This window comes from Mobula hypostoma, chromosome X1, assembly GCF_963921235.1.
Source record: "Mobula hypostoma chromosome X1, sMobHyp1.1, whole genome shotgun sequence".
Classification (NCBI taxonomy): Eukaryota; Metazoa; Chordata; class Chondrichthyes; order Myliobatiformes; family Myliobatidae; genus Mobula; species Mobula hypostoma.
Window position 1 is genome coordinate 67996615 of NC_086128.1, and position 26667 is coordinate 68023281.

The 26667-nt window shown below is 49.4% G+C and overlaps 1 protein-coding gene across 8 annotated transcripts in view; it reads left to right on the forward strand.

The window, feature by feature from the left end:
* smarce1 (SWI/SNF related, matrix associated, actin dependent regulator of chromatin, subfamily e, member 1) overlaps nt 1-26667 on the forward strand; it is a 145446-nt gene that overhangs the window by 84742 nt on the left and 34037 nt on the right. For 6 of the 8 annotated variants that reach the window (XM_063037647.1, XM_063037649.1, XM_063037650.1 and 3 more), the window contains 3 exons: nt 4685-4765; nt 5578-5709; nt 16660-16831. In XM_063037647.1, the coding sequence (XP_062893717.1) occupies nt 4685-4765; nt 5578-5709; nt 16660-16831 (385 nt within the window). The remainder of the gene's footprint in view (nt 1-4684; nt 4766-5577; nt 5710-16659; nt 16832-26667) is intronic. The other 2 variants (XM_063037651.1, XM_063037655.1) reach the window with 1 other exon arrangement.

Below are 26667 nucleotides of genomic sequence, written 5' to 3' on the forward strand. Positions count from 1 at the left end.
TCGCCACTACCACCTCCCAACTACACGGAGAGGAATAAGCAGTCGACGTTTTGGGCTGAGACCCTTCATCCAGCCTGGAAAGGAAAGGGGAAGAGTAAAAAGGTGGTTGGGGAAGGAAGACAAGCTTGAAGGTGCTAAGTGTAGAGGAGATGATAAGTGGAAAATTTACTTTGAACTTTGGACTTTGGAAAAAGAATTTACGAATCAGTCGGCAAATATTTGAGGAGGGATAAAATTTGGAACAGAATTAACAAAATAGGGAACAAATCTAAATAAATCAAACAACAGGAATTCTGCAGATGCTGGAAATTCAAGCAACACACATCAAAGTTGCTGGGCGCAGTCGACGAAGGGTCTCGGCCTGAAACGTCGACTGCGCCTCTTCCTATAGATGCTGCCTGGCCTGCTGCGTTCACCAGCAACTTTGATGTGTGTTGTCTAAATAAATCAACTTTTTTTTCTACCTGTGTTGCACAACTGTTGCAGCTTCGCATACAAAAGACAGAAATTGTGTGATTTGGATCATTCTGCAGGAATGCAATTCCTGCATAACACAGGGGTCGTGTTATGTCCTTGTGTGATTCACTGTCTGCTTATGTTTGATAAAGCATGCGGGGAGTTCTTTGGGAGGCTCAGCTACCTTAAAGACCTTTTCATAACTGAAAGCTGCTGTTGTTAGTAACAGGACAATTAGCCGCCAGCTGCTCATCTGCTTTTGCAGGTGGTAGATCTCAGAAACTTGCTGTATGAGTAAAGGCAGGTGAGGAGGACAGTCTGCAAGCTCTTGTGTGAGTGTCAGGGCACTGAGGAATGCTTCACAACAGAGGGATCTGGGAATACAAATCCATAATTCCCTGAAAGTGGCATCACAGGTAGATGGTGTCATAAAGGAAGCTCCTGGCTCATTGACCGCCTTAAAGCAATGTATTGAGTACAGGAGTTGCTGCCCATTAAGCTGCTGGGATTTAGGGCAGCAGTGAAGGTCCTTCGTCTCGGTCCGCCCTTGGCCATAATCCAGTTTTGGTCTTGGCCTCCTTCGTGGTGCCAGTAGCTTCCTCTTGCTTTTCACCACTATCGGTCGCGCAGTCCCGGGTGGAGACTCAGGAATACCGTCGCACTCGGATGCGGAAGGACTCTTCACTGCTGTTTCGTTGGTAATTCCGTTGTTAGCCCCCTGAGCCTGGGCCGCTCTCAGCCCTTCCTTTCTGGCAGGGGTGACCCTACCAAGAGCCGAAGCGTAACGCTCTGACTGCGGTCAGCATCGTGCCCCGGGTCGCCAGGGCGCGCAAGCCTTCAAACCAGGACGAGGCCGTGCTCCTCTTGGAGGATTGTGCAGGAGCTGCGATCTTGTGTTGAAGTTGCATAAAGTGGTGGTCAGGCCTAAACTGGAGTATCGTGTGCAGTTCTGGTCACCTAGCTACAGGAACGGTATCAGTGAGATTGAAAGAGTGCAGAGAAAATTTACAAGGACGTTGCCGGGACGTGAGGACCTGGGCTACAGGGAAAGGTCGAATGGATTAGGATCTTGTTCCCTGGAGTGCAGGAGAATGCGGGGAGATTTCACTGAGCTGTACAAAACTATAAGGGGTATAGGGGTATAGGTAGGTGGAGGGGTGGCGATAAGTCTCTACCAAAGGAGGTGCAAGGCTTTCCTTGGGCAAGGTGTAGCACCTGCTTAGCCCCCCCCCCCCCCCCGGATCAGGGTCACGTGAACCCATGGGAGCGGGTGGTGGTCGTACGAGCAGTCGGTGCAGATCACAAGTCCTGGTTATGTGACCACTGGCACCAGGCAGACAATCTCTGAAGAGTATTGACAATCGGGGGGGGGGGCGGGGGTCACCCGTCTTGTAAAGACACACTGCCCAGCCGAAAGCGTTGGTAAGTGGCATATGACGATGTTGTTTGAGGAGACTCACGCAGAACAGAACCATCGGCACAGACCGTATCTTCATCCGAGCATTCTGCACTTCTTTATATACACACACACACACACACACACACACACACACACACACACACACACACACACACACACACACACACACACACACACACACACACACACACACACACACACACCCATTAAAAGACTCTGGTGAAGTTTTTCACAACCTAAACTTCAACATTCTGATTTGTTGAGGACTTTATTCTGCATATTTGCTACAATTTTTACTTAAGATATCAAACTTGGTGTATCCTTAGGAAGCCTAGGATTGCTCTGGTTAACAAAATGCATTTTCTGTTTCAGTCTAGTTCCTGAGCGTGTTTACTTAAATAAAAAAAAACTGAGTTGTGGCCAGGACTGATAGAATAAAGTTTATTATCACTGCCAGATGTTTGTGATAATTGTTGTTTTGCGGTAGCAGTACAGCGCGATACATATAAGAAAACGGTAAATTACGATGTATAGTTTTTATGGGGTGCCCAGGGAGGGTTAACGCCTCTGGTAGAGGGGCTTGTCCTGTCCATTCCGGGGCTGAGGGGAGAGAGAGTGGAACTGCCCCATTGCAATGGCTCTTCCGCTTTAAAAACTGCCCCGCACAAGTTTCCTGTTCCCTGCCAGACACAGCAGACAACCACGCGCGTGAGATATACAAAATGTAAACGAATGAATAACTAGTGCAAAAAGAGGGAGGGAGAATAGTGAGGTGGTGTTGATGGGTCCACTGTCCATTCAGAGATCTGATGGCGGGCAAGGAGCAGTGTGTGCCTCCTCCCTGATGGGAGAAATGAGAAGGGGTGCATTATACGACATGATGGTCTTACTGCTGAAATGCTAAATTAACGTTATTGGAATCCAATGTTGATCCCAATCACCAATTGCAGAGAACAGGAACAGGCCGTCTCCACCCCCCCAGTTCATTCTTGTCTTGATAGCCCTGGCCAGCAAAAATATTTAAAGTGATCGACTTGGCCGTCAGCACTGGCTGCCTGCTAAATCTTTCTTTTCCAATAATCTCGGCGTGTAATTTTCTGTACGAGAAAGAAAGGTGTTGAGTTTTTTTTAAATGCAGAGGGTTCTGTAGTTGCTGGAAATCCAGACATACATAAGTACTTTTTTATATATATACACACACACACACACAATGCTAGAGGAGCTCCCCAGGTCAAGGTCTGTGAGTGTGGGTGTATGAATTTCCAGCGTCTGTAGAAACTCTCTGCTTGCGTTGTTGAATGGGGTCAGGTTCCTCCCAGTACACTGTCCCCCGCAGGCCCAACGGACACGACCTCACTATTTTTGCTCTCTCTTAGCTGTTTATTTATCTTTCTTTGTATTTATTTATCATTATAAATGATTGTATTGTATTTTAAATGTATCGCACTGAACTGCCGCCCACAAAGCAACGATTTTCACGACGTACATCAAGTTTACTATCACTGACGTAGGTCGTGAAATTTGTTGTTTCGTGGTGGCCGTGTTGTACTGCGCTGGTCACCTCTGGCCGAGATGACTGTTGCATGACTTGCCTGAACGAAGAAAGGGGACACTTGTATGAATGCTAAGATCCCGTGCCTCCTGTTTTTAGTAGTACGTGGTTGTAATTATCATTGTGTAGCAATTACAGAGCTAGGAAGTAGGAGCCACTTATCTGCATTCTGCCTGTCTGTGCTGTACTTTGTCTTGCGAGGTTATTACGGGTAATCTGTCACAGGGCAGCCAGAATGATATCTTCTCGTTGACAAATTGTAATGGTTACTTTAAAACAAACCAAAACTGCTCGAAGACTAAGAATGGGGGGACTGGTGCCATATGGCGCGGTCTCTCCAATAAATAAATTCTAAGTACCTTCCATCCTCTATTAAGAAACCAGCCAAAACGGGCTATTTTGGAACGATTTTTAAAAAACTAACAAAATTAAAACTAACGAAATAAGCAGTCTAAAGCGTATTCAAATATACTTAAACATTTCAAAGCGAAGCGTTCTTAAACGTACTAAGCCAAGCGATCAACCAAAAAAAAAAAAAATTCATTCTGACTGGCTCGACTAAAAGTGAACTAAAGGCAAAGACAAGCTCGCATCTTCAGGCATCCATTAGTCTTGCAAGACCATGGATCTGCGCCTGGAAAGTCTTCACCCTCCAGGGCGCAGGCCTGGGCGAGGTTGTATGAAAAACCAGCATGCTGCAAGTCTCCCCTCTCCACGACACCGATCTTGTCCAAGGGAAGGGCATTAGGACCCATACAGCTTGGCACCGGTGTCGTCGCAAATTAAGTGCCTTGCTCAAGGACACAACACGTTGCCTCGGCTGGGGCTCGAACTCACGACCTTCAGGTCGCTAGTCCCAACGCCTGAACCACTTAGCCACGTGCCCAAGTCCACATCTACCACGGCCTCAACTCGCGTGTCAAATTCGAGGGCTTGATGAGGCTGATCTTGAACTTGGTGAGGCTTCTGTTCCTTCTACCCCTTAAGGGAGGCGTAGCACAAAATGCAAGGCAGATACAAAAAGTAGATGAATGGCTCCTACAGTTAGAACGTACTAGAAGTGACAAGAAATGTGTTAAAAGATAAGTTGTGTAAGAAGAGGGCACGAATGGTGCGGTGGTGGTGATGGGTTGGTTCATTGCCCTTTGAGAAGCCTAATGGTAGAGAATTTGATTTTGTGCCATGCTACTTTGATGTCGAGCGCTTTAACTTGCGGCTCGGAGTGCAAGATAACACGTGTTTATGTTTCCCTGCAGACGTCTTCGGGCATCACCATTCCAAAGCCCCCCAAGCCTCCAGACAAGCCCTTGATGCCCTACATGCGCTACAGCAGAAAGGTATGGTGGCTGTGGCGCTCGTCCGCCTGGCCACGCGCCCGCCGAGGGGAGGGTGACGGCGCCGAGCTAGCCGCCTAGGACCGAGCTTCCAGCAAGGAGTGGGGTTACTTTATATGCAGTCCCGTGCCTGCTCTAGGGTTCCGTATGCATCATGTGTATAAACGTGTGAAGTCTTGCAGGAGGTGGGGGCTCTGACATTTTCCTGAAGGGAAATCGTTTTATAAAAGCACCTGGACTTCTAATCATTAACATCTCTCTTCCCCCCCCCCCACCCCCCCGTCCCAGTCCCCTACCTCGGCTGAAGTCAAACCCGGTTTCTGTAGGTGCGACTTCGGGGGGCGGGGGGGGGGTGGACAGAGTCTTTAATAAAGGCTGCGATCTTCTGCATTTTATCCAAATTGATTTGCTGGTGATTCAGCTCGGATGAGTTACTGGGTTGGCGGCGTCTGCCCGACTGGGGTTCGGCCGTTAAAACCTGCGACTTTGTTTTGTGTCCAGTGTTTCGAGTTCTGCTCCCTCACATTCTCAGCTCTACTAACACCTCCCAGCCACCTTCCACCGATGATCTCACCAAGAGCCGTAGCTTAACTTTAAATTTTAAAATATAATATATATATATATATATTTTTTTTTAGAAGAATCTGTCTTGATTTTGTTGGAGTACTAATCACAGGACTCCCTGTCTTAATGCCTGACTGTAGTGAGTAGATACGGATCTTGATGCTTCTATACCCATAAAACTGTCCGGTTGACAGTGTGATAACTCTATTGCTGTATTAGCTCTGTAAATAAGTCTCCTTATTATGTTTTAGGTATGGGACCAGGTTAAGGCCTCCAATCCCGATCTGAAGCTGTGGGAGATAGGGAAAATCATCGGTGGAATGTGGCGGGATCTCACAGATGAGGAAAAACAGGAATATCTCAATGACTATGAAGCAGAGAAGGTAAAAACAGCAGGAAACAGGATTTTTTGCTCAGCAATTCAGTTCCAGTGACCCATCTCCACCCGTTAGCGGCAAACAACGTTAGGGTGTGCCTCCCTTTATCCCTTTCCTCTGGCGGGGCGGGAACCCTCCGGTCCTGGCGGCAAAACAAATGAACCAGAAGCGGGGTCACTGGCACGCACGTTGCCGTACGTGGAGGTAGAATGCTGTAGATTACAGTGAGAAATGTATATGCATTATTAAAAAGGTTGAAGTAAAAATGTGCAAAAAGAGGGGGAGGAAAAAGAAGTGAGGGAGTGTTCATGGGTTCATTGTCCATTCAGAAATCTGATGGTGGAAGGGACGAAGCTGTTCCTGAATCGCTGAGTGTGTGTCTTCAGGCTTCTGTACCTCCTCCCTGACGGTAGCAATGAGAAGAGGGCACGTCCTGGGTGATGGTGTCCACCCACCCAATGGCAGAGGGGAAGAAACTGTTCCTGAATCGCTGAGTGTGTACCTTCAGGCTTCTGTACCTCCCTAATGGTAGCAATGAGCAGAGGGTATGTCTTGGGTGATGAGGGGCCCTTAATGATAGATGCTGCCTTCTTGAAGCTATGGGGAAGGGGAAGGAATCATAATAATTAAAAATAAACTATAAATTACATTAAGAAGTGCATATAAAAATTAAGAGAGGGAATAAATACTGAGGGTAGTCTACATGGGTTTGCTGACCACTCAGAAATCTGATGGCAGAGGGGCAGGAGCTGTTCCTGAATCACTGAGTGTGTGTCTTCAGGCTCCTGTACCTCCTCCCTGATGGCAGAGGGGAAGAAGCTGTTCCTGAATCGTTGAGTGTGTGTCTTCAGGCTCCTGTACCTCCTCCCCGATGGCAGAGGGGAAGAAGCTGTTCCTGAATCGTTGAGTGTGTGTCTTCAGGCTCCTGTACCTCCTCCCTGATGGCAGAGGGGAAGAAGCTGTTCCTGAATCGCTGAGTGTGTGTCTTCAGGCTCCTGTACCTCCTCCCTGATGGCAGAGGGGAAGAAGCTGTTCCTGAATCGTTGAGTGTGTGTCTTCAGGCTCCTGTACCTCCTCCCTGATGGTAGCACTGAGAATAGGGCACGTCCTGGGGGTCTTTCGTGGTGGGTGCCGCCTTTTCGAGGCATCGCCTTTTGAAGATGTCCTGGACACAGAGGAAGGTACTACCCGTGACGGAGCTGGTCAAGTTCTCAACCCTCTGCGGCTTTTTCCGACCCTGTGGAGTGCCCCCCATATTTCAGATGGTGAGGCCACCAGTTAGAATGCTCTCCAAGCTACATCTGTAGAAATTTGCAAGTTTGCAGGAATGTCTGCTCACGAACGCATATCAGGAATTTGGATCCGGTTGGATGTCGAGTAAGTGGGGCCCAAGAGGTGAAGCTTTAATTTGTCTCCCTCCTCCTCACACACTGGAGAGTTCAGTTAGCTGAGGTTCCGTTAGTTAAATTAACGTCCAGGCTTTTGCCTGTCCCCTGGCAGCATTTCTCCTGTGGAACGAGGGGAGAAACGGAAAGCACTTATATCCGGCAGGAGGCACCACGAGGCGCTATTTGAGCTCAGAGTTTTAATTTCGGCGCCATCTCCCTGTAGGGTGGATGTGAGGAGGCTGCTTCCTTTGTTTGGGGGGTCGGCCTCAGAATAGAGGGACGTCAGTTTGGAGTGGAGATGAGGAGGACTCTCTTCATTTAGGCAGAGGGTGGTGAATAGGTCCTGGATGCGCCAGGGTTACGGGAAAGACGGCAGCAGAAGGGGGAGGGTGAGGGAAGTGGATCGGCCGTGAGTGGGAATGGCAGGGCGGAGCCGGTGAGCCGAGTGGCCTGAATCTGCTCCTGTTGCCCTTTGGCGTTTGTACGGTCTTGCAGTACGTGCGTGGGTTTCCCCCACGAGCTCTGGTTTCCACCCCCAGTCCGAAGACGTGCCGGTTAGTAGACTAATCGGACGTGGGCGATAGGGCTCAGGTTAAACGTAGGTGGGTCTCTGTGGGCCGGAAGGGCCTGCTTGGCGCTGTGTTTCTAAATGAAATAACAGTCAGTTACTGATTGAGGTTATTGTGCCTGTGCTTGGAGTGGTTGGTGCTGTGCTCCAGGGCTGGGCAGCAGCTTAACGGTCAGTGCGGACGCTTTACAGTGCCACTGATCGCTGTCCGGGCTCCAATCCCGACGGCTGCCGGTGAGGGGTTTGTACACTCTCCCTGTGGCCGCCTGCGTTTCCACCGGGCGCTCTGGTCTCCTCCCACCTTCCAAAGACCTACAGGTTGAGCTTAGTAAGTTGTGGGCGTGCTGTGTCGGAAGCGTGTCGATGCTCACAGGCTGCCCCCCCCCACACCCCTCAGCACATCCTCGGACTGTGCTGGTCACTGGCGCAGAGCGATGTGCTTCCCTGCATAGTTTGGTGTATCATTCACTGTGATGTGCCATGTCGCTATGACGTGGGCGATCACGGTCTTCCCACGATCGTAATTGCTCTTGGCAATTTTTTTGTTACAGAAGTGGTTTGCCATTGCCATCTTCTGGGCAGTGACTTTACAAGACGGGTGACACCCCCCCCAGCCATTATCAATACTCTTCAGAGACTGTCTGCCTGGCGTCAGTGGTCAGATAACCAGGACTTGTGATCTGCACTGGCTGCTCATACGACCATCCACCACCTGCCCCCATGGTTTCACATGACCCTGATCGGGGGGCTAAGCAGGTGCTACACCTCGCCCGAGGGTGACCTGCGGGCTAGCGGAGGGAAGGAGCGTCTCACACCTCCTTTGGTAGAGATGTGTCTCCACCCCACTGCCTGATGTTTATGTGATAAATGAAGCTAATCTGTGGTCTTGGACCGAAGGGAAAGATTAATACTGAGAAATATAAACCAAAAATATCAACCTTCAAAAAAGAACACAGATTCTAAAAATCTAAATAAAAGTACACAATGGTGAAAGCAACTAGCAAGTCGGAACTCAGATAATGTCCTGACAAAAGGTTGTCAGTCTGAAATGCTGACACTAGCTATTTCCACAGATGCTGGCTGACCAGCTGGGTTTTTCCAGCATCAAAGCACTGATTATTTCCCTCCCAGTTGAGACCCTTGGCCCCTCCTGCAGTCTCATGTTTTCTTTCAGCTCCCGGAAATTTTGTAGGGAGCGAGCCTCACAATTTTATCTTCGAGAACCTATTTGCTCCCTGTACGTTTTGGGTTTGATTTGTAGATCCATGTCACCTGATTTACCGGCTTAAAACCAGACAGCACAGCAAGGTCACCGTCCATCTGGATTTCCATGGTAGGGTTGCCGTTTGCGTGACGCTATTGTAGCTCGGAGCTGAGGGTTCCATTCTGGAGCCGCCTGCAAGGATTCCGTATGTTCTCCCAGTTCTCTCCGGGTGCTCCGGTTTCCCGCCACAGGGTCTCAAAGACTTACCGGTCGGTAGGTTAATTACTCACTGTAAATTGTCCCGTGATTAGGCTGAGGGTTAAGTGGCGGAGGGGGAGGGTTGCTGGCTGGTGCAACCCACTCTGCCCCCCCCATCTCCAAATAAATAAAGATTGAAATTAAAGCTTCGGAATTTTGAGCATCTGGACAACATTTTGCAAGCTGCAGATGCACGGTAGCGGTTAGCGCAGCGTTCTACGGGCACCAGCGGCCGGCGTTTGGTTCTGGCCGTGCGTCCATAATGAGTTTGTGCGTTCTCTCTCTGTGAGCGCGCGGGCTTCCTCCAGGCGCTCCGGTTTCGTCCCGCAGTCCGAAGACGTGCCGGCCGGTACGCTGGTTGGTCGCTGCGATTCATCCCGTGGTTAGGCTAGGGCTGAACGGTGCTGCTCCAAGAGCTAGGAGAGCCCTGTTCGGCACTGTGTCTCAACAAATCAATAAATGAATGGGTAAATCAATAAATAAGTAAGCAAATCAGTAATAAATAAATTCTATATGTTCAGGATTGTTTAACATCATTTCCTGCACGCAAGTGTAAAGGAGAACAAAATCATTGTTGCTCCAAATCCGACACAGGACAAAAATACACAATAAAATAAAGAACACAATAATAATACAAAAACAAAACAATTATAAATAATTATAAATACATAATATCGCTTATGTATTACCAAGAATTACTTGGGAAAGGGTCCTGCAACCCTCCTGAAACTTCTTTATGTGAATGTTTGAGGTGTGCTGTGAAATTTCACACCTGTGATTCTCCGAGCACAGTTGGGTACTTCAGTTTTATTTTCAGTAGTAATGTTGGCATGGAGTGGAGAGGGCATTTCAGAAAAGCACGTGGAGTGTTTAGTGCCTTTCATCGGCAGATTTAAGTTGGGGAAAACCTCGGGGAAATACTGAATCAAAGTGAGGCCTGGCGCAGTAACGTAAAGTTACGATTCATCTGCGTTTCGAAGAATGGCAGGGGGTGGGGGATCTCATTGAAACCGATCGAGTATTGAAAGGCCTAGATAGAGTGGATGTGGAGAGGATGTTTCCTATAGTGGGGGAGTCTAGGACCAGAGGACACAGATAGAGTGGATGTGGAGAGGATGTTTCCTATAGTGGGGGAGTCTAGGACCAGAGGGCACAGATAGAGTGGATGTGGAGAGGATGTTTCCTATAGTGGGGGGAGTCTAGGACCAGAGTACACAGATAGAGTGGATGTGGAGAGGATGTTTCCCATACTGGGGGAGTCTAGGACCAGAGTACACAGATAGAGTGGATGTGGGGAGGATGTTTCCTATAGTGGGGGAGTCTAGGACCAGAGGGCACAGATAGAGTGGATGTGGACAGGATGTTTCCTATAGTTGGGAGGAGTCTAGGACCAGAGGGCACAGATAGAGTGGATGTGGAGAGGATGTTTCCTATAGTGAGGGGAGTCTAGGACCAGAGGGCACAGATAGAGTGGATGTGGAGAGGATGTTTCCTGTAGTGGGGGAGTCTAGGACCAGAGGGCACAGATAGAATGGATGTGGAGAGGATGTTTCCTGTAGTGGGGGAGTCTAGGACCAGAGGACACAGATAGAGTGGATGTGGAGAGGATGTTTCCTATAGTGGGGGAGTCTAGGACCACAGGACACAGACAGAGTGGAGTGGAGAGGATGTTTCCTATAGTGAGGGGAGTCTAGGACCAGAGGACACAGATAGAGTGGATGTGGAGAGGATGTTTCCTATAGTGGGGGAATCTAGGACCAGAGGACACAGATAGAGTGGATGTGGAGAGCATGTTTCCTGTAGTGGGGGGAGTCTAGGACCAGAGGACACAGATAGAGTGGATGTGGAGAGGATGTTTCCTATAGTGGGGGAGTCTAGGACCACAGGACACAGACAGAGTGGATGTGGAGAGGATGTTTCCTATAGTGGGGAGTCTAGGACCAGAGGACACAGATAGAGTGGATGTGGAGAGGATGTTTCCTGTAGTGGGGGAGTCTAGGACCAGAGGGCACAGATAGAGTGGATGTGGAGAGGATGTTTCCTATAGTGGGGGAGTCTAGGACCACAGGACACAGACAGAGTGGAGTGGAGAGGATGTTTCCTATAGTGAGGGGAGTCTAGGACCAGAGGACACAGATAGAGTGGATGTGGAGAGGATGTTTCCTATAGTGGGGGAGTCTAGGACCAGAGGACACAGATAGAGTGGATGTGGAGAGGATGTTTCCTGTAGTGGGGGAGTCTAGGACCAGAGGACACAGATAGAGTGGATGTGGAGAGGATGTTTCCTATAGTGGGGGAGTCTAGGACCACAGGACACAGACAGAGTGGATGTGGAGAGGATGTTTCCTATAGTGGGGAGTCTAGGACCAGAGGACACAGATAGAGTGGATGTGGAGAGGATGTTTCCTGTAGTGGGGGAGTCTAGGACCAGAGGGCACAGATAGAGTGGATGTGGAGAGGATGTTTCCTATAGTGGGGGGAGTCTAGGACCAGAGGACACAGATAGAGTGGATGTGGGGAGGATGTTTCCTGTAGTGGGGGGGTCTAGGACCAGAGGACACAGATAGAGTGGATGTGGAGAGGATGTTTCCTATAGTGGGGGAGTCTAGGACCAGAGGACACAGATAGAGTGGATGTGGAGAGGATGTTTCCTGTAGTGGGGGAGTCTGGGACCAGAGGACACAGATAGAGTGGATGCGGAGAGGATGTTTCCCATAGTGGGAGAGTCTAGGACCAGAGGACACAGATAGAGTGGATGTGGAGAGGATGTTTCCCATAGTGGGAGAGTCTAGGACCAGAGGACACAGATAGAGTGGATGTGGAGAGGATGTTTCCTATAGTGGGGGAGTCTAGGACCAGAGGGCACAGATAGAGTGGATGTGGAGAGGATGTTTCCTATAGTGGGGGAGTCTAGGACCAGAGGGCACAGATAGAGTGGATGTGGAGAGGATGTTTCCTATGGTGGGGGAGTCTAGGACCAGAGGGCACAGATAGAGTGGATGTGGAGAGGATGTTTCCTATAGTTGGGGGGAGTCTAGGACCAGAGGGCACAGATAGAGTGGATGTGGAGAGGATGTTTCCTATAGTTGGGGGGAGTCTAGGACCAGAGGGCACAGATAGAGTGGATGTGGAGAGGATGTTTCCTGTAGTGGGGGAGTCTAGGACCAGAGGGCACAGATAGAATGGATGTGGAGAGGATGTTTCCTGTAGTGGGGGAGTCTAGGACCAGAGGACACAGATAGAGTGGATGTGGAGAGGATGTTTCCTATAGTGGGGGAGTCTAGGACCACAGGACACAGACAGAGTGGAGTGGAGAGGATGTTTCCTATAGTGAGGGGAGTCTAGGACCAGAGGACACAGATAGAGTGGATGTGGAGAGGATGTTTCCTATAGTGGGGGAGTCTAGGACCAGAGGACACAGATAGAGTGGATGTGGAGAGGATGTTTCCTGTAGTGGGGGAGTCTAGGACCAGAGGACACAGATAGAGTGGATGTGGAGAGGATGTTTCCTATAGTGGGGGAGTCTAGGACCACAGGACACAGACAGAGTGGATGTGGAGAGGATGTTTCCTATAGTGGGGAGTCTAGGACCAGAGGACACAGATAGAGTGGATGTGGAGAGGATGTTTCCTGTAGTGGGGGAGTCTAGGACCAGAGGGCACAGATAGAGTGGATGTGGAGAGGATGTTTCCTATAGTGGGGGGAGTCTAGGACCAGAGGACACAGATAGAGTGGATGTGGGGAGGATGTTTCCTGTAGTGGGGGAGTCTAGGACCAGAGGACACAGATAGAGTGGATGTGGAGAGGATGTTTCCTATAGTGGGGGAGTCTAGGACCAGAGGACACAGATAGAGTGGATGTGGAGAGGATGTTTCCTGTAGTGGGGGAGTCTGGGACCAGAGGACACAGATAGAGTGGATGCGGAGAGGATGTTTCCCATAGTGGGAGAGTCTAGGACCAGAGGACACAGATAGAGTGGATGTGGAGAGGATGTTTCCCATAGTGGGAGAGTCTAGGACCAGAGGACACAGATAGAGTGGATGTGGAGAGGATGTTTCCTATAGTGGGGGAGTCTAGGACCAGAGGACACAGATAGAGTGGATGTGGAGAGGATGTTTCCTGTAGTGGGGGAGTCTGGGACCAGAGGACACAGATAGAGTGGATGCGGAGAGGATGTTTCCCATAGTGGGAGAGTCTAGGACCAGAGGACACAGATAGAGTGGATGTGGAGAGGATGTTTCCCATAGTGGGAGAGTCTAGGACCAAAGGACACAGATAGAGTGGATGTGGGGAGGATGTTTCCTGTAGTGGGGGAGTCTGGGACCAGAGGACACAGATAGAGTGGATGCGGAGAGGATGTTTCCCATAGTGGGAGAGTCTAGGACCAGAGGACACAGATAGAGTGGATGTGGAGAGGATGTTTCCTGTAGTGGGAGAGTCTAGGACCAGAGGACACAGATAGAGTGGATGTGGGGAGGATGTTTCCTGTAGTGGGGGAGTCTGGGACCAGAGGACACAGATAGAGTGGATGTGGAGAGGATGTTTCCTGTAGTGGGGGAGTCTGGGACCATAGGACACAGATAGAGTGGATGTGGGGAGGATGTTTCCTGTAGTGGGGGAGTCTAGGACCAGAGGACACAGATAGAGTGGATGCGGAGAGGATGTTTCCCATAGTGGGAGAGTCTAGGACCAGAGGACACAGATAGAGTGGATGTGGAGAGGATGTTTCCTGTAGTGGGGGAGTCTGGGACCAGAGGACACAGATAGAGTGGATGCGGAAGGATGTTTCCCATAGTGGGGGAGTCTAGGACCAGAGGACACAGATAGAGTGGATGTGGAGAGGATGTTTCCTGTAGTGGGGAGTCTAGGACCAGAGGACACAGATAGAGTGGATGTGGAGAGGATGTTTCCTATAGTGGGGGAGTCTAGGACCAGAGGACACAGATAGAGTGGATGTGGAGAGGATGTTTCCTGTAGTGGGGGAGTCTGGGACCAGAGGACACAGATAGAGTGGATGCGGAGAGGATGTTTCCCATAGTGGGAGAGTCTAGGACCAGAGGACACAGATAGAGTGGATGTGGAGAGGATGTTTCCCATAGTGGGAGAGTCTAGGACCAGAGGACACAGATAGAGTGGATGTGGAGAGGATGTTTCCTATAGTGGGGGAGTCTAGGACCAGAGGACACAGATAGAGTGGATGTGGAGAGGATGTTTCCTGTAGTGGGGGAGTCTGGGACCAGAGGACACAGATAGAGTGGATGCGGAGAGGATGTTTCCCATAGTGGGAGAGTCTAGGACCAGAGGACACAGATAGAGTGGATGTGGAGAGGATGTTTCCCATAGTGGGAGAGTCTAGGACCAGAGGACACAGATAGAGTGGATGTGGGGAGGATGTTTCCTGTAGTGGGGGAGTCTGGGACCAGAGGACACAGATAGAGTGGATGCGGAGAGGATGTTTCCCATAGTGGGAGAGTCTAGGACCAGAGGACACAGATAGAGTGGATGTGGAGAGGATGTTTCCTGTAGTGGGAGAGTCTAGGACCAGAGGACACAGATAGAGTGGATGTGGGGAGGATGTTTCCTGTAGTGGGGGAGTCTGGGACCAGAGGACACAGATAGAGTGGATGTGGAGAGGATGTTTCCTGTAGTGGGGGAGTCTCGGACCAGAGGACACAGATAGAGTGGATGTGGGGAGGATGTTTCCTGTAGTGGGGGAGTCTAGGACCAGAGGACACAGATAGAGTGGATGCGGAGAGGATGTTTCCCATAGTGGGGGAGTCTAGGACCAGAGGACACAGATAGAGTGGATGTGGAGAGGATGTTTCCTGTAGTGGGGGAGTCTAGGACCAGAGGACACAGATAGAGTGGATGCGGAAGGATGTTTCCCATAGTGGGGGAGTCTAGGACCAGAGGACACAGATAGAGTGGATGTGGAGAGGATGTTTCCCATAGTGGGAGAGTCTGGGACCAGAGGACACAGATAGAGTGGATGTGGAGAGGATGTTTCCTATAGTGGGGGAGTCTAGGACCAGAGGACACAGATAGAGTGGATGTGGAGAGGATGTTTCCTGTAGTGGGGGAGTCTAGGACCAGAGGACACAGATAGAGTGGATGCGGAGAGGATGTTTCCCATAGTGGGAGAGTCTAGGACCAGAGGACACAGATAGAGTGGATGTGGAGAGGATGTTTCCCATAGTGGGAGAGTCTAGGACCAGAGGACACAGATAGAGTGGATGTGGAGAGGATGTTTCCTATAGTGGGGGAGTCTAGGACCAGAGGACACAGATAGAGTGGATGTGGAGAGGATGTTTCCTGTAGTGGGGGAGTCTGGGACCAGAGGACACAGATAGAGTGGATGCGGAGAGGATGTTTCCCATAGTGGGAGAGTCTAGGACCAGAGGACACAGATAGAGTGGATGTGGGGAGGATGTTTCCTGTAGTGGGGGGGTCTAGGACCAGAGGGTAAAGCTTCAGAAAATAAGAACATCTCTTGAGAACAGAGATAATGAGGAACCTCTTTAGCCAGAGGCTGGTGAACCTGTGGAATTCTTTGCCACAGGAGGCTGTGGAGGCCAAGTCACTGGGTATATTTAAAGCGAAGGTTGATTGGTTCTTCGTTAATCAGGGTGTTAAAGGTTACAGAGAGAAGGCAGGAGAGTGGGGTTCAGAGGGATAATAAATCAGCCGTGATGGAATGGCCTCATTGATTTCCTCTGTCTTATGGGCTCACGTGAGGGATTCCCAATGTCAGATGATTGGTATCCCTGAACTAATAGGGACATTGGGGAGAGACTCGAAGAGGAGAGGCCCTTCATTGGTCAGGGTCGACCACAGATGTTGCGTCACAGCTGTCTACATGATACGGGAGCCAGGGCAGTACGATACGGAGAGCGAGCTGTTGCCCGTGTAGTGGGCTCCCCCTCTCCACGCAGATGATAGACCCAAAGGAATGGCAGAGACTGGTACAGTTTGGCACCAGGGGTTGCCAGTCAGCGTTGAACTCCACGTAGGACTGCCTTAGGGATCCCAGCACTGAAATTTTTCCTCTGGGTTTAATCCTGAAGCCTTCCCCAATGAATGGGTATAACCACAAGGTTTGAGATCAGAGTTTTCCTTCTCCTAGATGAGCTGCCAACTACGGCTGACGGGCCCCATTTGCTCGAAGTGACTGATTCTAAGGCGCCAGTAACCCACCTTTGCCCCTTCTCCTGTCAGTAGACACTGTTCTGCTGGGTTTAGTAGCTAAACCACACGTGAAGGCCGGGAGCTGGACTTAGTTGTCAGGCTATTTGTGGCGCACGCCTTTGGGAGCATTTAATAGTTAGTGGGAGCTTGTCCCCACTATCTCCCCTGGCAAAAACGGCCTGAAGGAAGCTAGTTTATAAAGGTGCATTGCAATTTCCCCATGGTCACAGCGTAAATGACACTTGCTCATGGCTGCAGTCTTTCGAGAGAAGTGATCTTGCAGGAAACATGGGGGAGTTGGCTGCTTCATTTGCTCGTTACCAGCTGCGTTCTCGTATCGCCCCTGCTTGCAGGTCGAGTACAATGAAGCCATGAAAGCCTATCACAGCTCTCCCGCCTACCTCGCCTACATCAACGCCAAGAGCCGGGCAGAGGCAGCTCTCGAGGAAGAGAGCCGGCAGCGCCAGTCCAGGATGGAGAAAGGGGAGCCTTACATGAGCATCCAGCCAGCCGAGGACCCCGATGGTGAGTGCCGACCGACGGAACGTACCAGCCGATAGAATTTAACTCTGTCCCTTTCGAACTGTCCGTGTAAAATTAAGAGTTCCAGGCTGCGGTGTGATCGTCCCTTTCTACGCTCCGATAGAAGAAAGCTGAGCAACAGTGGAAGTTGTGAGGGGGAGGCAGAGAGTCTTAGGTTGGATACGGACAGGTTAAGTGCATGCACAAGGTGGAATACACCCTTTCTCAGGACCCCTCTATCCCTGCTGATTAATGTAGATTTATGATCAGCCAATCACGTGGCAGCAGCTCAATTCATTAAAGTGTAGGATTTTGTGGAAAGCACCAACAAAAGCCACAGCCCTCAGCGTCCATTACGTATGAAACTTAAAGCAGCCGCCTTTCACTAGTATCATTACGTCAGGCACCGTCTCTTAAACAGAACGCAACAACTCAATGATGGTGCTCGTGGCTCGTGTGGAACAGTTTCTGTAGTGAACAACGTGCGTCACCCATTACATTACCCTACAAAAGCATGCAGACATGGTCTAGAGGTTCAGACCAAACATCAGAATGGAGGAAGAAATGTGATCTGTGGGACTTCGACCGTGGTGCCAGACAGGGTCAATAGACAGTAGGTGCAGGAGTAGGCCATTCGGCCCTTCGAGCCAGCACCGCCATTCACTGCGATCATGGCTGATCATCCACAATCAGTATCCAGTTCCTGCCTTCTCCCCATATCCCTTCACTCCGCTATCTTTAAGAGCTCTATCCAACTCTTTCTTGAAAGCATCCAGAGAATTGGCCTCCACTGCCTTCTGAGGCAGAGCATTCCACAGATCCACAACCCTCTGTGTGAAAAAGTTTTTCCTCAACTCCGTTCTAAATGGTCCACCCCTTAGTCTTAAACCGTGGCCTCTGGTTCTGGACTCCCCCCAACATCGGGAACACGTTTCCTGCCTCCAGTGTGTCCAATCCCTTAATAATCTTAGATGTTTCAGTCAGATCCCCTCTCATCCTTCCAAATTCCAGTGTATACAAGCCCAGTTGCTCCAATCTTTCAACATATGACATTCCCGCCATCCCGGGAATTAACCTCGTGAACCTACGCTGCACTCCCTCAATAGCAAGAATGTCCTTCCTCAAATTTGGAGACCAACACTGCACACAATACTCCAGGTGTGGTCTCACCAGGGCCCTGTACAACTGCAGAAGGACCTCTTTGCTCTTATACTCAACTCCCCTTGTTATGAAGGCCAGCATGCCATTAGCTTTCTTCACTGCCTGCTGTACTTGCATGCTTGCTTTCAGTGACTGATGAACGAGGACACCTGGATCTCGTTGTACTTCCCCTTTTCCTAACTTGACACCATTCATATAGTAATAACACCATTCAGGGTCGTTTGAGTGTCTCGGATATTTCGGATCTCCTGGGATTTTCACGCACAACAGTCTCTGGCGTTTACAGGGAACGGTGTGAGAAACATTGCATTAACCAGCAGGTGCGCAGGTGTACCTAATAAAGTGGCCACTGAGTGTACAGTCCACCTGGAACACCAGTGAGCAGCAGTTCTGTGGGTGAAAACGCCTTCTTAATGGGAGAGGTCAGAGGAGAAGGGCCAGACTGGTTCAAGCTGACGGGAAGGCGACAGTAACTCAAATAACCACACTGTTACAACAGCGATGTGCAGAAGAGCATCTCTGAACGCACAACACGTCTAACCTTGAAGTGGACGGGTTACAGCAGCGGAAGACCATGAATGTACTCACAGTGGCCACTTCATTAGGTACGGGGCGGCGGGGGGGGTTCCTAAGTGCGTATGTTTCATCAGTAAATGTACTAAAGAAGTTGAAAGCATTCCTGATGACATTGGGAGTTATTTGCGGGCAGATGCAATGTTAAGAATTAAACTGATCTTATTTTGTTCCCCAGCCTTTCCTCAGAAAATAATGATATGTTTCTAAAGGCATTCCCCACCCGAAGGATGATTGTCATTTTTTTCCTCCCATTCACTATCTCAGGCAGATGTCCGGGGACTTGGGATCTGCTATTTTCACAGAACCAGAAGCGCTTCTCTCTGTTTCTACTTGTCGATTAGAGCTGGTTGTTTGTTTGGGTCTGTTCGGTGAAATTTGCTGCGTTGCCTGGTACACTGCCAGCAACAGATTATTTCTATGGCAGTTCTGGGGCGATTAACTCCCTCACCCTGCCCCGAAGCCTGTTCCTTTGCGTGAGCCAGTTACAAAATCCAATCTGTGATACATACAGTACAATTAGAAGTTAGATTTTTGTGAATAAGTGGAACAATGAAGGTGGAACCGAGGAGTGTCTTTGTCTAATTTGCAGCTGTAATGTGGAGACAGATTGAGATTGAGTACATAGCCTAGTTATTTATAAAAGAGCGGTGAAACACTAAACTAGCTGGACAAGCCCTTCTCTAAACTACACAGGGCAGCACCCACAAAATGCTGGAGTAACTCAGCAGGCCAGGAGGCATCTGCGGAAAGGAGAAATGAGTCCCTTTCTCGGGACTGGAAAGAACGAGGAGGAGTCGGAGTAATAAGATGGGGAGGGGGGAAGAAGTACGAGGTGGTTAGGTGATAGGTGAAACCAGGGGAGGGGATGGGTAAACAGCTGGGAAGTTGATGAGTGAAAGAGATAAAAGGCTGAAGGACAGGGTATCTGATAGGAGAGGGTATTCGATAGGATGTCTGATAGGAGATGGTACACAACAGGATGTCTGATAGGAGATGGTACACGACAGGATGTCTGATAGGAGATGGTAGACGATAGGATGTCTGATAGGAGAGGATAGACGATAGTCATTGTCATACTTTATTGATCCCGGGGGAAATTGGTTTTCGTTACAGTTGCACCATAAATAATTAAATAGTAATAAAACCATATATAGTTAAATAGTAATATGTAAATTATGCCAGGAAGTAAGTCCAGGACCAGCCTATTGGCTCAGGATGTCTGACCCTCCAAGGGAGGATTTGTAAAGTTTGATGGCCACAGGCAGGAATGACTTCCTATGATGCTCTGTGCTGCATCTCGGTGGAATGAGTCTCTGACTGAATGTACTCCTGTGCCCAACCAGTACATTATGTAGTGGATGGGAGACATTGTCCAAGATGGCATGCAACTTGGACAGCATCCTCTTTTCAGACACCACCATCAGAGAGTCCAGTTCCATCCCCAAAACATCACTGGCCTTACGGATGAGTTTGTTGATTCTGTTGGTGTCTGCTACCCTCAGCCTGCTGCCCCAGCACACAACAGCAAACATGATCGCACTGGCCACCACAGACTCGTAGAACATCCTCAGCATCGTCCGGCAGATGTTAAAGGACCTAAGCCTCCTCAGGAAAGAGAGACGGCTCCGACCCTTCTTGTAGACAGCCTCAGTGTTCTTTGACCAGTCCAGTTTATTGTCCATTCGTATCCCCGGGTATTTGTAATCCTCCACCATGTCCACACTGACCCCCTGGATGGAAATAGGGGTCACCGGTACCTTAGCTCCCCTCAGGTCTACCACCAGCTCCTCAGTCTTTTTCACATTAAGCTGCAGATAATTCTGCTCACACCATGTGACAAAGTTTCCTACTATAGCCCTGTACTCGGCCTCATCTCCCTTGCTGATGCATCCAACTATGGCAGAGTCATCAGAAAACTTCGGAAGATGACAAGACTCTGTGCAGTAGTTGAAGGATGTCTGATAGGAGAGGGTAGATGATAGGATGTCTGATAGGAGAGGGTAGACGATAGGATGTCTGATAGGAGAGTGTAGAAGGCCATGAAAAAAAGGGGAAGACATGTCAGTCCGTGGCTTCCTTTACTGCCGCGATGAGGCTACACTCAGGTTAGAGGAGCAACACCTTGTATTCCATCTGGGCAGCCCCCATCCTGATGGCATGAACATAGCTTTCTTGAACGTTCAGTGATTATCGCTCCCTCCTTCACCATTCCTCATTTATGTTTCCCTCTCTCACCTTTTTCCTTACCTGTCCGTCACCTCCCTTTGGCCTTTCTCTTCCACCCATCAACTTCCCAGCTCTTCACCCCTCTCCCGGTTCACCTATCACCTACGACCTTGTACTTCTTCCTCCTACACCCCACCCCACCCTCTTACTCTGACTTTTCCTCTTTTTTTTTTCCCCAGTCCTGTTGGAGCGTCACAGCCCGAAACTGGACTTGTTTATTCCTTTCCCTGGATGCTGAGTTCCTGCAGCATTTTGTGTGTGTTGCATCGGCAGATTCTCTCTTGTTAATGTCTTAACTACAGAGAGTTCCAATAGTAAATGTGCAGTTGCGCTTTTAACTTAACGGGCACTCCATTAAATCCCCCAAAGTTACAAAATTGCAGAACCAAGTATGCTACAAACAAGTACAAACGAACGCCGGGGGCGGGGGGGCAGTGGTAGGGACTGTGTAGGTCTGCATCACTTTTTCCTCGTGATCCTTCAGGGCTGGTCGCGACTTCAGCCTGAAACGAGCCCTGCGGACAAATGAAAGAGAGTGGGTCTCTCGCTCGTGCCACTCTTATACCCCCCTGGGGCGCCCATGAGCCGGAAACCGTTGCCATGGCGAACAAGCCAACCAATGGGAAAGAGCTGCCGCGTCCGTTTGAACGGGCCAATCGGCAACCGACACGGTGGAGGTGGCTTTCACCAGGCAAATAAGCCAGTTCCTTACGTGACACCCAATTTAATATTCTATGCGGCTTCGGTATCTACAGGAAGGCAGGAAGGGAGTAGGGAAGTGTGTGTGTGTGTGTGGCCCAGCAGCCAAAGACTTGGACCATAAGACATAGAGGGAGAATTAGGCCATTCAGCCCATCAAATCCGCTCCACCATTTCATCATGGCTGATCCCGGATCCCATTCAATCCCATACACCTGCCTTCTCACGTTATCCCACGATGCTCTGACCAATCAGGAATTTATCAACCTCCGCTTTGAATATACCCACGGACTCTGCCTCCACCGCTCTCTGGCTTAAAAAAAAATCCTCCTTACCTCTGTTCTGAAAGGTTGCCCCTCAATTTTGAGGCTGTGCCCTGTAGTTCTGGATACCCTCACCAGATGAAGCATCCTTTCCACACCCACCTTATCTAGTCCTTTCAACGTTCAGTAGGTTTCAGTGAGATCCGAACGCATTCTAAGTTCTTGTGAGTACAGGCCCAAGGCTGGCACATGCTAACCCCTTCATTCCCAGAATAGTTTCTTGAAAAGCAGCACTGTCATTAGTCAGAGGCTTTTTCCCCAGGGCTGAAGTGTCTAGCACGAGAGGGCACAGTTTTAAGGTGCTTGGCAGTAGGTACAGAGGAGATTTCAGGAGCAAGTGTTTTTACGCAGAGATTGGTAATTGCGTGGAATGGACAGTGATGGAGGCAGATACAATAGGGTCTTGTTAAAGACTCCTGGATGGGTACATGGAGCTTAGAAAAATAGAGAGCTATGGGTAATTTCTAAGGTAAGGACATGTTCGGCACAGCTTTGTGGGCTGAAGGGCCTGTATTGTGCTGTAAGTTTTCAATGTTTCTATGATACGGTAACGTAGCGGTTAGTGCGCCGATGACCCAGGGTCAATTCCGCCACTGTCTTTAAGGAGTTTGTACATTATCCCCCGTGACCACAGAATTGGGCCCATGCGGCCCATCGAGTTGGCTCGGCCACTCCATCATGACTGATTTATTATCCCTCTCAAACCCACTTGCTTGGCTTCTCCATGTAACCTCTGACATACTGACTGATCAAGAACCGATCACTCTCCGCAGCCGTCTGTGGCAATGAATTCCACAGATTCACCACTCCCTGACTAAAAAAATGTCTCCTCATCTAAGTTGTAAGTGGATGTCCCTCTATTCTGAAGCCGTGCCCTCTGGTCCTAGACTCCCCCACTATTGGAAACATCCTCTCCACATCCACTCTATCTGTGTCCTCTGGTCCTAGACTCCCCCAGTATAGGAAACATCCTCTCCACATCCACTCTATCTGTGTCCTCTGGTCCTAGACTCCCCCAGTATAGGAAACATCTTCTCCACATCCACTCTATCTGTGTCCTCTGGTCCTAGACTCCCCCGATATAGGAAACATCCTCTCCATATCCACTCTATCTGTGTCCTCTGGTCCTAGACTCCCCCACTATAGGAAACATCCTCTCCACATCCACTCTATCTGTGTCCTCTGGTCCTAGACTCCCCCACTATCGGAAACATCCTCTCCACATCCACTCTATCTGTGTCCTCTGGTCCTAGACTCACCCACTATAGGAAACATCCTCTCCACATCCACTCTATCTGTGCCCTCTGGTCCTAGACTCCCCCACTATAGGAAACATCCTCTCCACATCCACTCTTTCTGCCCAAATTCCAAAGAGAAATGGGTTGGTAGGTTAATTGGCTACATGGGTTAAAGTAGACAGTGCCTACTCATAGGCCAGGGGGCTTGTTACTGTGCTGTGTCTCTAAATAAAGTGTAATTTCCTTCGGGATAAATGAAGTATCTGTCTGTCTGTCCGTCTACTATCTACCAGCCTGCCTGACTATCCATCCATCCATCCGTCTGTCTGTCTATCTATCTATCTATCTGACTCTATCATAATCCCTCACACTCACACTCTCCCAATTGTGAATTTTAGAAATGTAGTTTTCTCTTCTGTGTTAAAAGCACTCTGTGACATCCACAGTGAAGGGTTTCTTTCCTCCTCTTGTGATTGTGCTTCCAATATTTTCCAGGGTAAATTTCCTCTCTCAACCGGTTATTCTTTGAAAGAAGCAGGGGAGGTAAAGGGCTGGAGAGGAAGGAATCTGATTGGAGAGGAGAGTGGACCGTGGGAGAAAGGGAAGGAGGAGGGACACCAGAGGAAGGTGATAGGTGGAAAAGGTAAAGGGCTGGAGAGGAAGGTATCTGATAGGAAAGGAGAGTGGACCATAGGAGAAAGGGAAGGTGGAGGGGACTCCAAGGGAAGATGATAATAGACAATAGGTGCAGGAGTAGGCCATTCGAACCTTTGAGCCAGCACCGCCATTCTCTGTGATCATGGCTGATCATCCACTGTCCAGAGACTTGGCCTCCACAGCCTTCTGGGGCAGAGCATTCCGTATATCCACCACTCTCTGGGTGAAAAAGTTTTTCCTCAACTCCGTTCTAAATGGCCTACCCTTAATTCTTAAACTGTGGCCTCTGGTTCTGGACTCGCCCATCAGCGGGAAAATGTTTCCTGCTTGCAACGTGTCCAATCCCTTAATAATCTTATATGTTTCAATCAGATCCCCTCTTATCCTTCTAAATTCCAGTGTATACAAGCCCAGTCGCTCCAATCTTTCAACATATGACACTCCCGCCATCCCGGGAATTAACCTTGTGGATCTACGCCGCACTCCCTCAATAGCAAGAATGTCCTTCCTCAAATTTGGAGACCAAAACTGCACACAGTACTCCAGGTGTGGTCTCACCAGGGCCCTGTACAGCTGCAGAAGGACCTCTTTGCTCTTGTACTCAATTCCCCCTGTTATGAAGGCCAGCATGCCATTAGTTTTCTTCACTGCATGCTTGCTTTCAGTGACTGATGTACAAGAACACCTAGATCTCGGTGTGATAGGTGGAAAAGGTAAAGGGCTGGAGAGGAAGGAATCTGATCGGAGAGGAGAGTGGGCCATGGGAGAAAGGGAAGGTGGAGGGGCACCAGGGGGAGGTGATAGCATCTTTCCCCTTCCTTTCCAACCCTGCTGAAGGGTCTCATCCGGAAATGTCAGATGTTTATCCCTCTCCATAGATGCTGCCTGACCTGCTGAGTTCCCCTGGCATGTTGTGTGTGACCCTAATGGTGTGGCCTTGTAGATTGTGTTATTGTGTCACTCCTGCCTGGAGGAAGTGGAGCACTCTTCCTTGGTTGTGTCATCACGATTGGAAGGGAAGCAAGTGAACCTGATCTTTGCTCTTCTGCAAAATCTTCGCTCAGCATTTATTCCTTGGGATGGTGAGTAGAATTGTGCAATGCCCTTGGGCTAATTGCTCGTTGGCTTTGGTGAGCTGCGGTAGAATGGTTGAAATTTTTCAATATAAAAGACTGACAACTAGTACATAATTATCAGCTGTTTTTGAACTGCAGCCCTGCCTGGAAACATAGTTTCCCACAGGTTTGCAATTGTAGATGATCCCAACCTCCCATCCAAGGGCACTGTCCTCCCTAGTACCGAAGACGTGAATCAGAGCATTGAGTATAGGAGCTGGAATGTAATGTTGAAATTGTATAAGGCATTGGTAAGGCCAAATTTGGAGTATTGTGTACAGTTCTGGTCACCGAATTATAGGAAAGATGTCAATAAAATTGAGAGAGTACAGAGGAGATTTACTAAAATGTTACCTGGGTCTCATCTCCTAAGTTACAGAGAAAGGTTAAACAAGTTAGGTCTTTATTCTTTGGAGCATAGAAGGTTGAGGGGTGACTTGATAGAGGTGTTTAAAATTATGAGGGGGATTGATAGAGTTGACATGCTTTTTCCGTTGAGAATGGGGGAGATTCAAACAAGAGGACATGCGTTGAGAGTTAGGGGGCAAAAGTTTAGGGGTAACATGAGGGGGAACTTCTTTACACAGAGAGTGGTAGCTGTGTGGAACGAGCTTCCAGAAGAAGTGGTTGAGGTAGGTTCGATGTTGTCGTTTAAAGTTAAATTGGATAGATATATGGACAGGAAAGGAATGGAGGGTTATGGGCTGAGTGCGGGTCGGTGGGACTAGGTGAGAGTAGGAGTTCGGCACAGAGTAGAAGGGCCGAGATGGCCTGTTTCCGTGCTGTAATTGTTATATGGTTATAAAAGGCACAAGTCGCTGGAGGGACTCAGCAGTCCTGATGAGGGGAGTCAGTCCAGTATGTTGACGCTTTTCACAGGTTGCCTGACTTGCTGAGTTTCTCCAGCAGTTTCTGTGTGTGTTACTCTGCATCTCCAGCATCTGCAGAATCTCTTGGGCTTATCTTCAAGAAGTGGCATTTATCATTCAAGACCCCCACCACCCAGGACATGCCCTCTTCTCATTGTTACCATCAGGAGCCTGAAGACACACACTCCACATTTTAGGTCAACAGGTACATTTAGTGTCAGAGAAATGTACGCAGTATACACCCTGAAATTTTCCTTCTTCGCAAACATCCACAAAAACAGAGGAGTGGCCCAATGAATGAACCCCCCCAGCTCTCCCCTCCCACACACAAGCAGCAGCAAAGCAAACCCCCCGCCCACCCCCACCAAGCACTCGAGCGTGCAGCGAAGCATCAATAAAGACACAGACTTGCAGTACCCCAAAGACTGCTCGTTCACCCGGTTATTTGACATACCACAGGCTCTCTCTCTCTCTCCTATTAAGTGAGAAAGAGGTGTCCCTGTCTCACCATCTATTTTAGGAGCAGTTTCTTTCCACCCACCATCAGATTCCTGAATGGGCAATGAACCCATGAAATCACATCATTATTATGCCCCGTATCGTATGACGTGGGAAATCATAACTGTTCTTGGCAAATTTTTCTACAGAAGTGGTTTGCCATCACCGCCTCCTGGGCAGTGACTTTACAAGATGGGTGACCCCCCAGCCATTATCAATGCTCTTCGGAGATTGTCTGCCTGGCGTCAGTGGTCGCATCACCAGGACTTGTGATACACACTAGCTGCTCATACGACCAACCACCACCTGCTCTCATGACTTCACGTGACCCTGATCCAGGGTCGGCGGGGTACTAAGCAGGTGCTGTACCTTGCCCAAGGGTGACCTGTAGACTAGCAGAGGGAAGGAGCATCTCACACCTCCTTTGGTAGGGACATATCTCCACCCCGGCACTCTCCGTGAACACTACCTCAGTTC